The 14192-nt window shown below is 36.0% G+C and overlaps 1 protein-coding gene across 1 annotated transcript in view; it reads right to left on the bottom strand.

The window, feature by feature from the left end:
- Positions 1-10970: 10970 nt before the first annotated feature.
- The window catches only part of LOC140236312 (uncharacterized), a 29695-nt gene continuing 26473 nt past the window's right edge, over positions 10971-14192 (bottom strand). Inside the window, exons 19-21 of the mRNA XM_072316263.1 lie at positions 14020-14095; positions 12568-12679; positions 10971-11062 (exon numbers count right to left, since the gene is read on the bottom strand). Coding sequence (XP_072172364.1) covers positions 10971-11062; positions 12568-12679; positions 14020-14095 — 280 coding nt within the window. The remainder of the gene's footprint in view (positions 11063-12567; positions 12680-14019; positions 14096-14192) is intronic.

The raw sequence follows: 14192 nt of genomic DNA, 5'->3' as shown, positions 1-14192 counted from the left end.
TGCCCTCCAGGTGTTCATTGACAGTGAGTTAATCTTATGACAGAAACAAGAACCTTATCACCTGCGTAACTATCACTACCATTACACTTTACCACTTCCACTACCAACACTATCACCATCACCTCTACCACTGTCACCACCACCACAAACACCACCACCATCACCACCACCACTACCACTTCCACTACCTCTATCACTACCACTACCACTACCACCACCACTACCACCACCACTACCACTACCACCACCACCCCTATCACCACAAACCCCACCTCCACCACCACACTGCCACCACCTCTAATATCACCACCTCCACCACAATCACCACCAGCCCCGCCCTCACCACCTCCACTGTCACCTTTACCCCCACTACCATCACCACGACCTCCATCATCGCCACCAACTCAACCACCACTTACCACCACACCGCCATGCCACCACCCTCTGCTGTACCTCTATTACCACTACCACTATCACCACTACCACCATCATCACTATTACCGCCTCTACAATCAAATGTGGTTGTGTAAAGATAACACCAGTCAACTCTGCCCACTGGCACTGGTCTGACAGTCCAGGACCAGTAAAAATCGCTGTCGGACCAGTAACGTTTTCAGGAATGGACTAGTAAAAAAATGGAAAAACTACGTGTAGGAACCTACTGGTCCGATAGACAAGTCAGACCAGTTGAAAAAAACGGATTAGTTTGCAGGCCTGCACTAGTGTTGGGGATTGATAATTGTGATATAGGTATCGCTTGTGTTACTCTTGACCGTTGGATTTGGGGTTCTATTTATGGCGGTTTGAGAGATAACACTAGCACCGAACTTGAACTCACCCAATGAAGAAATTGCAGCTAGTCATAGTGAGATTCCCCTTTGCTGTTTCAGTGTACTCTGTAGGTGCTCTTAATATGTCATTGAAATTCCAAATTCCCTCATGTCATAATACTTTACATCATCACCATAAGGCATCAATGTGTACTATGTACATACAAAGCGGACCTCATTGTTAAGTTTACACTGTGTAACAAATTACTGAAGATCAGTGTTATCAAAATGTACTTTGTTGTATTGAAATAGTATGGGAAGTTCTGGAAAGCAATAGAATACATCATGCCCGATGCTATGTGGCCCACGTGGCCTGAAATGCCAGAATATCCAGTTGAGGGGCACACCAATTGTTCCTACAAACATTCAGGCAATTTCAGAGTGTGCTAATATGGCATTTTTTTTTTATTTTTTTTTTTTTTTTTACAAAACATTTTTTTTTTGGTACAAGTAGTACAGTTGTGGATAATTATTTACAATGCACATGTACTGAGAAACCTATAATGAAGTTGCCGGAACCACAGATTTTACCTTTTTGGAATCATGCTGAAAAGAGACCACCTAAACTGTTGAATTCACCTCATGTAAAGTGGTGCATTTATACCTTGAACACAAGCAAACTTGTTACCAACAAGGTTTCCTCATATAAAAGCCTATGTGAACTTTGGTATGCATCTGTATTTAAGGGGCACAATTGTGTTTGATGGATAAATTTCAAACAGCATTAAATGCACCATTTCTTGATGTTATATTGTAGCCAGGTAGGGCAGCTTTTCTCCCAAAGGGGGAAATTAAATGTATTTTGTATTCACACCAATTTAGGATTCCCAATCACCTTTCAGACTGTCCTTGATGTTATGTGTAATATTACAGACTACATTGTATTATTACTTGTGCATCCAAGTTGTGACATGTGTGTTGTCAATAAATGAATTTTCACTAAACCCTGACTAGTTTGTGAGATTTTTCTGTAGGTAAAATGGACTCAATGTTACCTACATGTAGGAGGTATTGCCTTGATATTTCCTTGACTTAAAGGGGATGGCTAGTAACTGATCAGTGGGAATCAGTGGGAATGCTGGGGGATGATTGTTCCAATCCTTGTGGGATTCATTTAAAAGTGCATTATGTATCTATTGTGTGAAAATTATTTGCGTCAGAATGGTCTCATATTCAAGTAATGTGCAGTTTAACCCTAACTTACCTGGGGGGCCATAATGCCCCCCCCCCCTCAACACTTCGCGCGACATCTCTGCAACGCGAGAACGCATACACATGACCTTGAAGTCTTGCGCAACTTTTAAGACCAAATTTGCGACGTTCGGGTACGTGGTTTCGAAGTTACGCAACATTATGTATTAAGTGCATGTCAGACTGAAAATTGCTCAAAAACGTGATTTTGTGTACAAAACCAATGCAAATCAGGTTTCCATCTGAAATTTGTAATTGTATCATTATTTTTACTTTCAGTGATTGAAAACAAATAATTTTATGTTTCTTTTGAATGAAATAGTGTTGCCAATGATTCCAATTGAAAAAAAAACAAAAACCAAAAAGTAAAAGAACAAGGAAATACATAAGAAATTATAAAACAATAAAATACATGAAAAATTGAAATTGAAAGCAGTTTTTTTTTTAACCTAAATTAAATTAGAATTCACCAAAGAGTCCAAAGCACAAAATTTTGAAGTTTGGGGGCTTTATTTAATGATTTCCAGCCAAATTTTAATTTTATGCATAGATTAACATAATTAATTCATATAAAATAAAATAAAGCGATTTATTGAAATTTAACAACACAGCCCTATAGATTGCATCATGAGTGATGTGTGTGCCAGTTTTTGTAACAAACGCGCGAATCGCGGCTGAGATCATAAGGGGGGGGGGCCATCATTCCCCCCCCCCCCCCATTCTGAAGCAAATCATTTTCACACAACAATAGATATATAATGTACTCTTAAATGCATCCCACAAGGATTGGAACAATCCCCCAGCATTCCCACTAATCAGTTACTAGCCATCCCCTTTAACAAATTTCTGAAGAGCAGTGACATTTCTTGGTTATGTCAATTTGGTGTTGTTGTATCAGGGTGTGAAAAAAAGGTGAATTACAATAGTATTCAAGAAACAATCTGTGAGCATGAAATCATTTTGTTATGATGAACATTTATCTGTGGTCATGATAACAAGGTCCATGTACTATGTGTACAGAAGTATGAACATTTCATCCTTTCGTCTCTGCGTACAACTGCAGAATTCAGTATGTTTGAAGGTGTAACATATAGCGGATGGACCCTGTTAAAATGAACACAGAAAACAAGAATTTGTTAGTACAGATGTACATGTATACAAGAGAATAATTATTATCCTGTAGAAGTTTGGCATTATTTCCGGAATTTAGTGTCTGTTTCAAGAAGATTTCATTGTAACAAGAAAATTCTTGCAGTCCCAACTACTTACATCTCATTGTACCAAGGATCACTAGAACAATTGTACATAATGCTTGCATCTACACACACACACTTGATCCCATGTACCTACAAAATGCCCATTCTAACCCAGCTTCTAATCAGGGTGTATCATGATCACAGCCAAGTGAGCAGAATGGGGCTATCAATTCAATTACTAACCATTAAAAAAAAAATTGTCTCAAGATTTCTGTAGATCTACTCTTTTATCTCCACCACTTTCAAGTGAATGTCATATTCCTTCCATCCTCACATTGACACAGTGAATACTGAAACAAGTGAGATTTTGAAAGAAATATTTATTCTGAATAGTAATTGACATTTTTTTCACAATGCTTTTTTTATACAGAATGTTTTAATTTGCACATAATTAAGAAAAAAATGATATAAAACAATATCTATTGCAAAAATTACATGTGCATGTATAATCATATTGATCACTGCCACAAAAGAGGTACGGTACCTGGTATGGTCTCATTGGAAATACAGTGTACTTTGTTTTCACACACAGAAAGAACAAATCAATGTACCATTGTATGTAGTCATGAAAGTGTAGTACAATGTACTCTCATTTAAAGATACAGTAAATCTTTTAAAAAATCATAAATTATGTAGATATCAGTCATATCATAGTCTATTACATCTTTGAATATCCAGAACCTTTACAATAGCATACCTGCCAACTATTCCCATTTATTAGGAACTTTTGTTTTTCTTCAGAGAGAGGCTTTATTCAATCATGTGTTTGTATTTTTTCCATCAACAGTGATGTATGGGAGCGAGTAAAAATTCCTGTTGAAGTGGCTGAGATATCCAAAACAAAGTATAACAAAGCGATCATAATAAAATGTGGGTACCACCTTTCATTAGGTATGCTTTGTTTTGAATATCTCGGCCATTTGAAAACCAATTTTTATAAAATAAACTTTCAATTCCTCTTAGAATTGTATGCTCATTGCTACTGTATAAGCTGTCATTTTTGTGAGGGTTTCATTTTCGCAAATTTCGCGAATCACAGTTGGATCGCAACTTTAACAACAAAGGAAAATGTCCCCATACGCTCATACGCTTTTGTTCATAGAGCATTGTAAGTTCTAGGTCGGCGTCGATTCGCAAAAACATCTCGCGAAAATGTCTATGACCTCGTCCTCCGCAAAAATATCTGTACGCGAAAATAACAGCGTATACAGTATTTCATATTTGATATTATGAGATTTCTCATTATCTCATAAAACAAGATGTAAACCTGAAACCGCATCTCAACCAAAACTATCTCATCCCTTTAACCCATTGAGGACGGTTTGATTTTGCTACAACACGCATTTTCCATAGACTCGTCCTCGACGGGTTAAAGTGTCTAGGAACATGATGAAATTATTCATGAGAGTCCATCATACTAGGGGAGGAAGGGAGAGAGAGAAAGAGAGAGAGAGAGAGAGAGAGGAAGACAGGAGGTGAGAGAGAGGGAGAAAAAGAGATACATGTAAATCAACTTCTTAAATTCTTCTTAAACTGCCATTGTTGGAAACCTTGTAATGATGACCTAAAACCGTAAAAATTACTTTGTTACATCAGAAGGGTCTTTCACACACAAAAAAAGCTAATACAGTCTTAAAATTCAAGATCGACTTTAACTGAGCAAACAAGTTACAACTGGTACTGACAGATTTAGGATGGTGCCCCACCCCAAAATAGTGCAGTTTAGTCCAATGGAGCAGTTTGCTATAACAACAGTTTGGGAACTGTGGGGCTGAATTCATGCCACCAATTTCAACCGATCAGAACTGAGTATCATATTGACTGAGGTATAAACATAATCATGCGAACTCACATATAATTGCACATAAGATTCTGAGATGCAGGCAAGCAGAGAAAAACTGAATAACAGGAATTCAAAGACAATTATACGAAGGAAAATAAGAAAATATTCTCAATTGATATTGACAAGCTGTCAATTTTTCCATCATAAACAACCACAAACAAACATAAACAAATACACAAACAAATATGCTTTATTCTATTTGGAATGAAAGAGTGAAAACATTTCAGTTACGTAAAGTAGCTATGGAAGGTGTACGTTGTGCCTTAATAATACTTATCAATAACAAGAATGAAAGTAATACTATTGATGATATCTATACTATATTTGTATCATTGTCATTGTTATCATAATCATCTTCAGATTATTGTAATTATTATTATTAATAATGATATTTATAATAATACAGCTGTATTTCCACTACTAAGGGAGTATTCCATAAAGCATGAAAGTGTCTGAAATGTGTACAATATACTATTCAATCAAGCCATTAACAAATATATCTCTCAGCTCTTGCTAGGATATATATACAGCACATATTTTTGGAAACAAGTCAAGAAATACATGTACAAAGGCTAGTATGAGTTGTTGTTAATGATGATTATACAACGAAAAAAAAAAAATATAATCACTTTCACAATCATGTAAAGATTCAATGGACTAAAACTCTGTGCAATAGAAGCAAGAGGTAGAAAGATATAACAGAAAGAAGAAGGATGAATCATGCAGTGCATTACGGGAATGCTGGACAAAAGTGAAGTAATCAAGCTGAGTTGAGCTAACTAAAACATCTGGTAACTGTCTGATCCTCTTAGAAAGAATGTCACCCCGTTCACCTACTACCTTACTTTAACAAGAAAATGACAGAAATACACCACATCCTGTGAACGCATACAAAGTATCTGTCACCGATTAAGTGACATAATTGGCAGTGTTTTAATTCTTGCGAATCTAGTGAGTTGACTCTGTATTCAAGAAGTGAACAACTTGAGAAAATGTTGCCTCCCATATTACAACCATTTGCTGTATTTAAAAGCAAGATATCTTCGAGGCAAGATATTTTCGAGAATTGGAGCCAGCGGCCTTTTTCGCGGCATTCAATGCATATAGAATAGACAAGAACTTTCACATGCATTTGAATTTGGGCTCTTGCAAAATTTGCAAAATTAAAATGCACTCGAACATTCCTCGTTCTACAGTAACCTGTCTCTAAGGTGACAAAATTATCATATTTTCAATTGAAAAAGTGATTCTTCCTTTATCTAATTATGTTTAATGTGGCTCTCAATTGAAAATAAATCACTTTAAAAATGCACTAATGCAAAAGTGTCTTACAAGTGACATTTCAAAGAAATAATATACTCCAGGAATATATGGCACATAAAGTATTTGCTTCACCTTTAGGCAAATCTCCTGAGGTCTTGTCGCAAACATCTGTGTGTATTTGAATTTTTCTACTCAAGACTTGACGTCTGAGCAAACAATGCAGAGTCTGACCTACAAATATGAATAAATCAGAAAAACTTTTGAAAAATAGTTTGTACACAGAACTTTAAAATTTCCATTTTTTTGGTCTGTTCGTTTGAACATGATTATACCACTGTCACATAATTATAATCATTATCATAATTTTGAAGTCTTTCATCCGGCAATAATATCATGTTTTACCCTTTTATAGCACAGAAATTGCATTGTTGTATTTTTTTTACATGATCTTTGGAAAACTGTGAGGTTACATTGAGACATCAGCTAACTCATTATCTATATCAACTGTTTGTGAACAGTTTTGTAAATATCAGCAACACTTCACAATATTCTATAACTTCCCCTATCAAATCTCCATCAAAGTTTCACTGTTGTGCCCATGAAATTGTACCTTTTCTTTTCCGACTATTAACTGGTTTAGAATTCTCCTTTGAAAGATATCTACATGGCGACTTGGAGGCTTTCAACCACCAGTATAGCAACATTCAATACGGCCCAGACTATAAGAGAGACCCAACAGATACTAGTAGTATAATGGCTATATTCTTCTAGCCGTCAAACCCTTGGATTGGAGGCTTTAAATTGTGCAGACAGTCACCTTTACTGGCATGAAAGGATAAAATACTTTCAGATATGGCTGTAAACGGAGTCTTGGTACAGGTATGCATTCAGTGTATAGAGGTACAAGCTTGTACATTGAAAAAAAAGCTTCTTGTGAATAAAATGTATGAAAAGCGACAAAAGAATAAAAGTACTGCCTGTGTAAATCTGTGGATACACAGTGATGAATACACATTATTTACTACTGCATATGATATAGAATTGGTGCAGTGCCTGTATGTACATCTTTGGCCTCAGGATACAATCATTGAATAAAAACGTCTATGAAAGCATGATAGTGAAATTCATTTGACGCTACTGTTACAACACACTATTTTTCTTGCTGACTGACTTACAGTTCTGTAAATTCCATCATGCTGTGTACGCCATATATTTAGCAAATCTTATCATCATCATTTATTACTATTATTGTTTTCTTCTTTTTAAAAAAAATCAGAACTTCAATACAATTTTGTGAGTGGTGAATTCTTAATCATGTAGTAGGCCTACAGCAATGTATGCAGAAGTGTATGTATGGATGTTGCACTCACGGTAGAATCAGAGTTAATAATTTTGTGTAATGCTCAATATGCAAATAGCTACTGACTCATGAAATTCGCAAAAATTAAAGCCTCATGAAATATATGGCGCATACAGTACTCTTGGTATACAGTACTATTGCTCCTCTTGACAGCTGTATGATATACAGCACTTTGTATCATCTTCAAGAATCATCACCCTTTTTCAAATCGTCATGGTGATTAGAGTTCTACTTCTGCCGCATGCTTTTCTGGAAATACATGATTTAAAATTGCAACTAAAGCTTGTTACAGTTATAAACATAGCCACAAAAATATCTTTTTCTGTATTCCTTCCACATCACCGTCTGTGGATGGAGGAATTATTATATGTCCATACGAACAACAGTAACAGATCACTACATAATGTCACATGTAATAATAGTAGGTGCAATTATATTGCCAAATAAAATGAAATGCTCATATACATAATATTATGTATACACAGTATACAAAGAGCTCTTACATTCATCAGCACTGAGGAAAAGAGAGAGAGAGAGAGAGAGAGAGAGAGAGAGGGAGAGAGAGAAATATATATACAACTTCATCAACAATACCCCTTTTATGTTGTGCACGATTTAAGTTCGCTTCTGAAGCAAAGTAACTTCAGCTTGGGCCAAGTCTTTTTACACGGCGATTCTCGACCATCCAAGGTTAGGTGTGAGACCAGGGGGGCATTTCATGAAGCGATTTGGTCGGATATTTTTCTGACAAATTGTTTAATACAAGGTACTGAAATCCTTGCATCTGATTGGCTGAGAGCAAATTTGTCTGACAACTTTGTCGGACAAATTGCTTCATGAAATGCCCCCAAACCTGTTGCTCCATCCCCCACCATCCCCCATCAGCCTGCTGTGCTTCCCACGAACATGGAAACTCAGTGGCACTGTGCATGTTTTACTTTAATCCATCATAAAACGAGTTCAAATTCAGTTCTGTTGTTGCATGTTACCCGCGAAATTCAACCAGCCATCAGTACGTACATAGAGCGCCAGTCTATACTTTTCACAATGTAATCATGTCGTTTGCCATGCTCAGAGTGTTCACTGATAGTTTTACCTAGCAGTGAACAATGACAGCATAAGATATTGTGAGAGTATACAGTGCATGCGGTATGGAAAATACAGCGTGCCAGTAGCAACAGTACAGCAGTTAACGTATGTATTAAAAATCTAAACGTACAGGTACCATACCGGCGCATGCTTTTCAGTCATGAGTCAATGAATTTAGCCCGAGCTAAGATCAAGATACCATTCATACTGACGTTAGCTCAAACCTGAAGTGGACCTGATCTATCTCCTGAGAGTGGACTCACTTTAGCTATCTGGACTAACTATTTTTTGACCCTTTATACTGGGGGTTAGCTCGCTTCAGGTCCGAACCTGAAGCGAGCTAACCCCCAGTATAAAAGGAGTATAAGAATGCAAGCAGTCCTTTTTTCAGGAAATAATGATGTTACATATAATTGTCGAGGCTTGTCACACATTTAAACAGCAGCTAATCCAGATTCCTAGTGGAAGTTGGCCATGATAAAGTCAAATCAAAGAAACAAAATGGTTGAATTCTCCTGTAAGTCAGCCCATCGCTCAAAAATAACAATAACAAAAACAATACCCAAACCACCACGCAAAGAATCATAACCATGAAGTGTTTCCGAGATTCCTGTCTTCAGAAAATCCTGAGTTTTGATCACAGTCACACATACAAATCTGACGAGGTGCTTATGACTTTATGATTCTACCACTGAGTTAGTCCCCAATTTTTTGCTGAATGCCCCATTTTGAGAGGAGTTTACCACAAAGAAGTAAGAACAGCAAAATATGAAAACTTCTCCATCAAATAAATCTCAAGATGTCCGCACTTGGCAATGATAAGCTCTTCCACAAAAGGAAATTTGGTACTTGCTGAATAATAGATAAGAGATTGTCATTTCTTGTAACATTTATTATAAAACAAATATGGCACTTGTGAAGCCATGACATCATGGCCACATCTGATTTGCATATGCCAATTGTCACTCAAATAAATTCATATTTATATTTACAGAAGAATGATACGATATTTAAAGATACCATAGCCCTCTCACTTTTAGTGCCATTGTAATAAAATTGTAACACTCTATTTGTTTGACCTACTCTTCTACTGAAGTCAATTTGAACACAACATACATGTATACAAACTGACTATCGTGAATCAACTATATCTTCAAATTTTGTATTAAAACATAAAACTATAACAACACTCTTAAGAGCTGAGCTCTTTAGAATTGACAAATATCACACACTTCAAGCAACTCCTTAAAACAAATATGTTTAGATCCTAATCATTAATGAATTTTAATTACCATTTTTAATTGAATTTGTCTTGTACCCACTATTGCATTATTACTATATGATTCATTTCCCTAAGTTTGACATCAATTCCTTTATGTATAGTAGTATCTTATGTGTTTTTGCATTTTCTTCTGTTCCAATACTGCATTCAATCCTCTTATGGCTGTACAATGTACATGTATAATTCATGTTGGTTATTTAACAGCGCCATGAGCATCAATTTTGACAGACTTTGGCACTTTATATCAGACCACTTTTATTATCATTACTATTATTGAGAGTAAAATATAATCCTTCTCGCTTAAAGGGATGGTACAGTATTGGTGGAGATGAGAATTGGGCTTTTAACTTTTGGCGAGATACCAAGAAAACACTTATGATATAGTACACAACATACCTTTTTAAGAGGAATTCAAAGTTTATTTGATAAAAATTCGGTTTGGAATGACTGAAACATCCAAAAACGAAGTAAAACAAAGCAATTGTAATAAAGTGTGGGTCCCACACTTTATTAGACTTGCTCCTTTTTGGATATCTCACCCATTTCAAAACCAATTTTAATCAAATAAATGTTGAATTCCTCATAGAATTACGTGCTCTTTCATATTTCATAAGAAGTTTCTCATTATCTCACCAAAAAAAAAAAAAATGTTACAAACCTGAAATTAGGTCTCAACCAAAACTGTACAATCCCTTTAACATTATAAATATTAGTTATTCACACATGCTGACTTTGTCGCAACATATAGCTCTAAATTAAGATATTCACAAGACAAAAAAACAAAAAAAAAACACACACACACACAAAAAAACAACACCTGACATATTTCAGTTTTCACTGGCATCATGTGATGTCACTATTGAAGAATACTGCAGTCTGTCTTGGTTGAATCACCGGCAAAGAAAAACATTGCAAGGAGAATGAAATACACAATCAGCAGCATACAGCCTGCAGGGAATGAAAAGAGGATGCACAATGAGTTTCAATAAGGCCACAGCTCTGACCATATGTGACCGTGCACCTCAAAACAAACAAAAAGTCGCCAGACATGAATTTTTAGTAACAACCATATTCTGAAAGAACAGACTTTAAGCTTTAAAATGATGTATAACTCAAATCAAATGGACTCTCCTAACCTATCTAAATATTGGAAAGAAAGCACAAACTCAGGAAAAGTGTGAACTGAGAAAAGAGGCTCTGAAGTACAGTTGTGTCTATTCAAGCGCTTAATCTTACCAAACCTTCCTTGCTGTGCGATGAATGGGACAAAAAACAGGAAGTAAACCACCAGAGTGACAACAATGAAGGGATTATTGGATTACATTGAAATTAAGCATGTCTCATTAACACATTCTGTACATAATCAATGCCAACTTTCAAAGCAGTAGCTATATCCTTTCAAAAGTAATTAGAGTTGAAAGTGAAGAGTGTGTACAAGGTTTTTTTTTTCAGAAATAAGAAAGGGACACTAAAAACACACCTAATCACACTATTCTACCAAAAAACGTTCGACATAAACTGCTAAAATACACACTTTCCTGCCCGTTTTATGATACCAAATTTTAGCATAATGTTAAAGAAGACCTGCTCTTTCAGAAAATATGAAAAGGTCAATATCGGCTAGGTTGACCCATTTCACTTATTTTCAGTCCTCATGCAAAATCAGTGTGTGCGACTTTATGTTCGTTTTGAGGTGCACGGTCACATATACAAAACATTTCAATATTTTTTAGTTAGTCTGCATCAAACCTGCTGAAAAATGTGACATGCAGGTCTTGAAAGGCACAGTAATATCAATGAGTAGCATACACTATGGAATGAAAGCATATATGATTCATGCTAGCTCTGGTATAAGATTTCTTTTCGGCAGACACTTGCAATCTATCTGCAGTACATGGCAACCTCCTTACAACGAGCTCATTAACAACAAGGTACCGCTTTTAGAATAGCGAGATGAATTCGGTGGTCCCAATTTTCCATTAATTTATGTAGGTGGTATATTTTCTAATACATTTAAAAAGAAGTATGCGTCAAAACGAGGTATTTCAAATAGTCATCCTGACTGTGAATTTTGCAAAGTCTCAATTTCCATTAACAAGATGACTCCCCCCCCCCCTCTTTTTTTTTAGCCTCATGACCCATGTGTATTAGGTGGTGACTAGTAGGCCTTCACCGCCATCATTTATCATGATCATCATCTTTTCATCATCACTGCTACTATCATTTTGACTTTGAATGTCTTGTAATCCCTGTACAATGTGAAGTTTGACAGACTATGATGGAAATGACCACAACAGAAGCAGGACTTCTCCTACTTCAACTGGTTTACACGTTTGTATTTTCCCTCCAAATATTTGTGGAGGAAAACCATAATTATGTTACAGTATTCATTTAAAAAGGCTTGATGATTGTACATTATATCTAATTAGTACACTGAGTAGAGGTAGATTTACCTTGAAAGTAATCGGACTTCTCGTCAACGAAGATGTAGTTGATGATGATGACGCTGATGATCACTGACCACAGGTGGAGGTCGTTGAAGACTAAGTTGAAGTGCAACTCTGGCTGAGAGAGTTCAACAACAATAACAACAAAATTTAACAAAGAACAACAAAAAGCAGAAACAGCCATTTAAATCACAGCACTGACTTTAGAAACATCAAATCCCAGCTATCAAACAGATTTGATTGAACTTACAGGAACTTTGCAGAAAATTTGGCTGATAGAGAAAATCAGTTCAATTATTGAGAATAAGTTTGGAATCATCAAGAGAGTATAATTAAGTAATAATTTCACTGCAGGACACTTGACACTCTACATGCAGATTTAGCTATCAAGCAATATTTTCAAGACGGAGAGGGTACACATTTAGCTCGATTTCTGGAGCAAAACCTGCAACAGTGTACAATGTTTGTCTCGTTCCGTCTGGAATGGACAAATTTTTATTTTGGCATCTGAGGGCCATTTCTGCTGCAACAGGTTTAATTTTAAAAATTGAATAAAATTATCCCCCTAAAACAAATCCAGACATCTGAAGTTCAGAGTTTTGATGAAACACATACCATTGCTTCACAGCCTTGTGATAAGTACTGGTATATATAATATATATCTTTTTGTTTTGTTTTGTTTTTTTTTTGGCTTTTTACGAACCTCCTAACTACAATAAATGCCTTTATAGAAAAGCACTTGCCACTCATCCTAAAAACATGTCAGTTATGTGGTCACACAATTTCCCATATCATTTTTTTCTTTTTCTTTTTTTGTAAGATGTAAAATTTTGAACATGATAATTTTCCCTATACATGGCTCTGTCTATAATTAACCATCTGATATACTGAGGTATTCTTACAAAGCAACTGCATAAAATTTCTGGCGCAGCCTATTGTGACATGCTGGTAGTCAGCTGTGAATTCACAAAAATGAAATCAAGCTAGTGGCACCACCACAACATAAGTAAAATCTGAACTACTTTGTTAAAAACTGATGGAAAAAGAGGAGTTCTTTAAAGGTGAGGTCGTTGACAGCGACGACTTTAAAGCGCTGGTCAAGTATCAGTTGGGATGAGAATTGAGCTTTTAACTCTTTGCAAAATACTGAGAAACCACTTCCAAAATGTTACAGAGCATATCATTTAAAGAGGATTTTAAAGTCTACTTAATGAAAATCGGTTTTGAAATGTCTGAGATATCAAAAAACAGAGTAAAACAAAGATATTTCAATAAAAGGTGGGACCCACATTTTATTGGTATCGCTTGTTTTGGATAACTCAGCAATAAATGTTAAATTCCTCTTGGAATTACATGTGTTTCATATTTCATAAGAGGCTTTCTATTATCTCACCATGAAAAGTCAGAAACCTGAAGCCGGTCTCAACCAAAACTACACCATTCCTTTAATCTTACCACGATAGCGTCGACTAGGACTAGGACTGGTATTTGCAGGAGGCAAACCTGGACGGCAACAGAACATCCTATCTCAAGGCTGAGATGTGACCATTGGGACCATTGGAGTTATCCAAAGGGCAGACGAAGAGGGGAGATAGATTTAAAAAAAATCAAAAATGGAAAGTCAAATAGAT

The sequence above is a fragment of the Diadema setosum genome, chromosome 12, assembly GCF_964275005.1.
Source record: "Diadema setosum chromosome 12, eeDiaSeto1, whole genome shotgun sequence".
NCBI lineage: Eukaryota > Metazoa > Echinodermata > Echinoidea > Diadematoida > Diadematidae > Diadema > Diadema setosum.
Note: the sequence above shows the minus strand (reverse complement) of the source record. Positions and strands in the feature narration are given on the sequence as shown.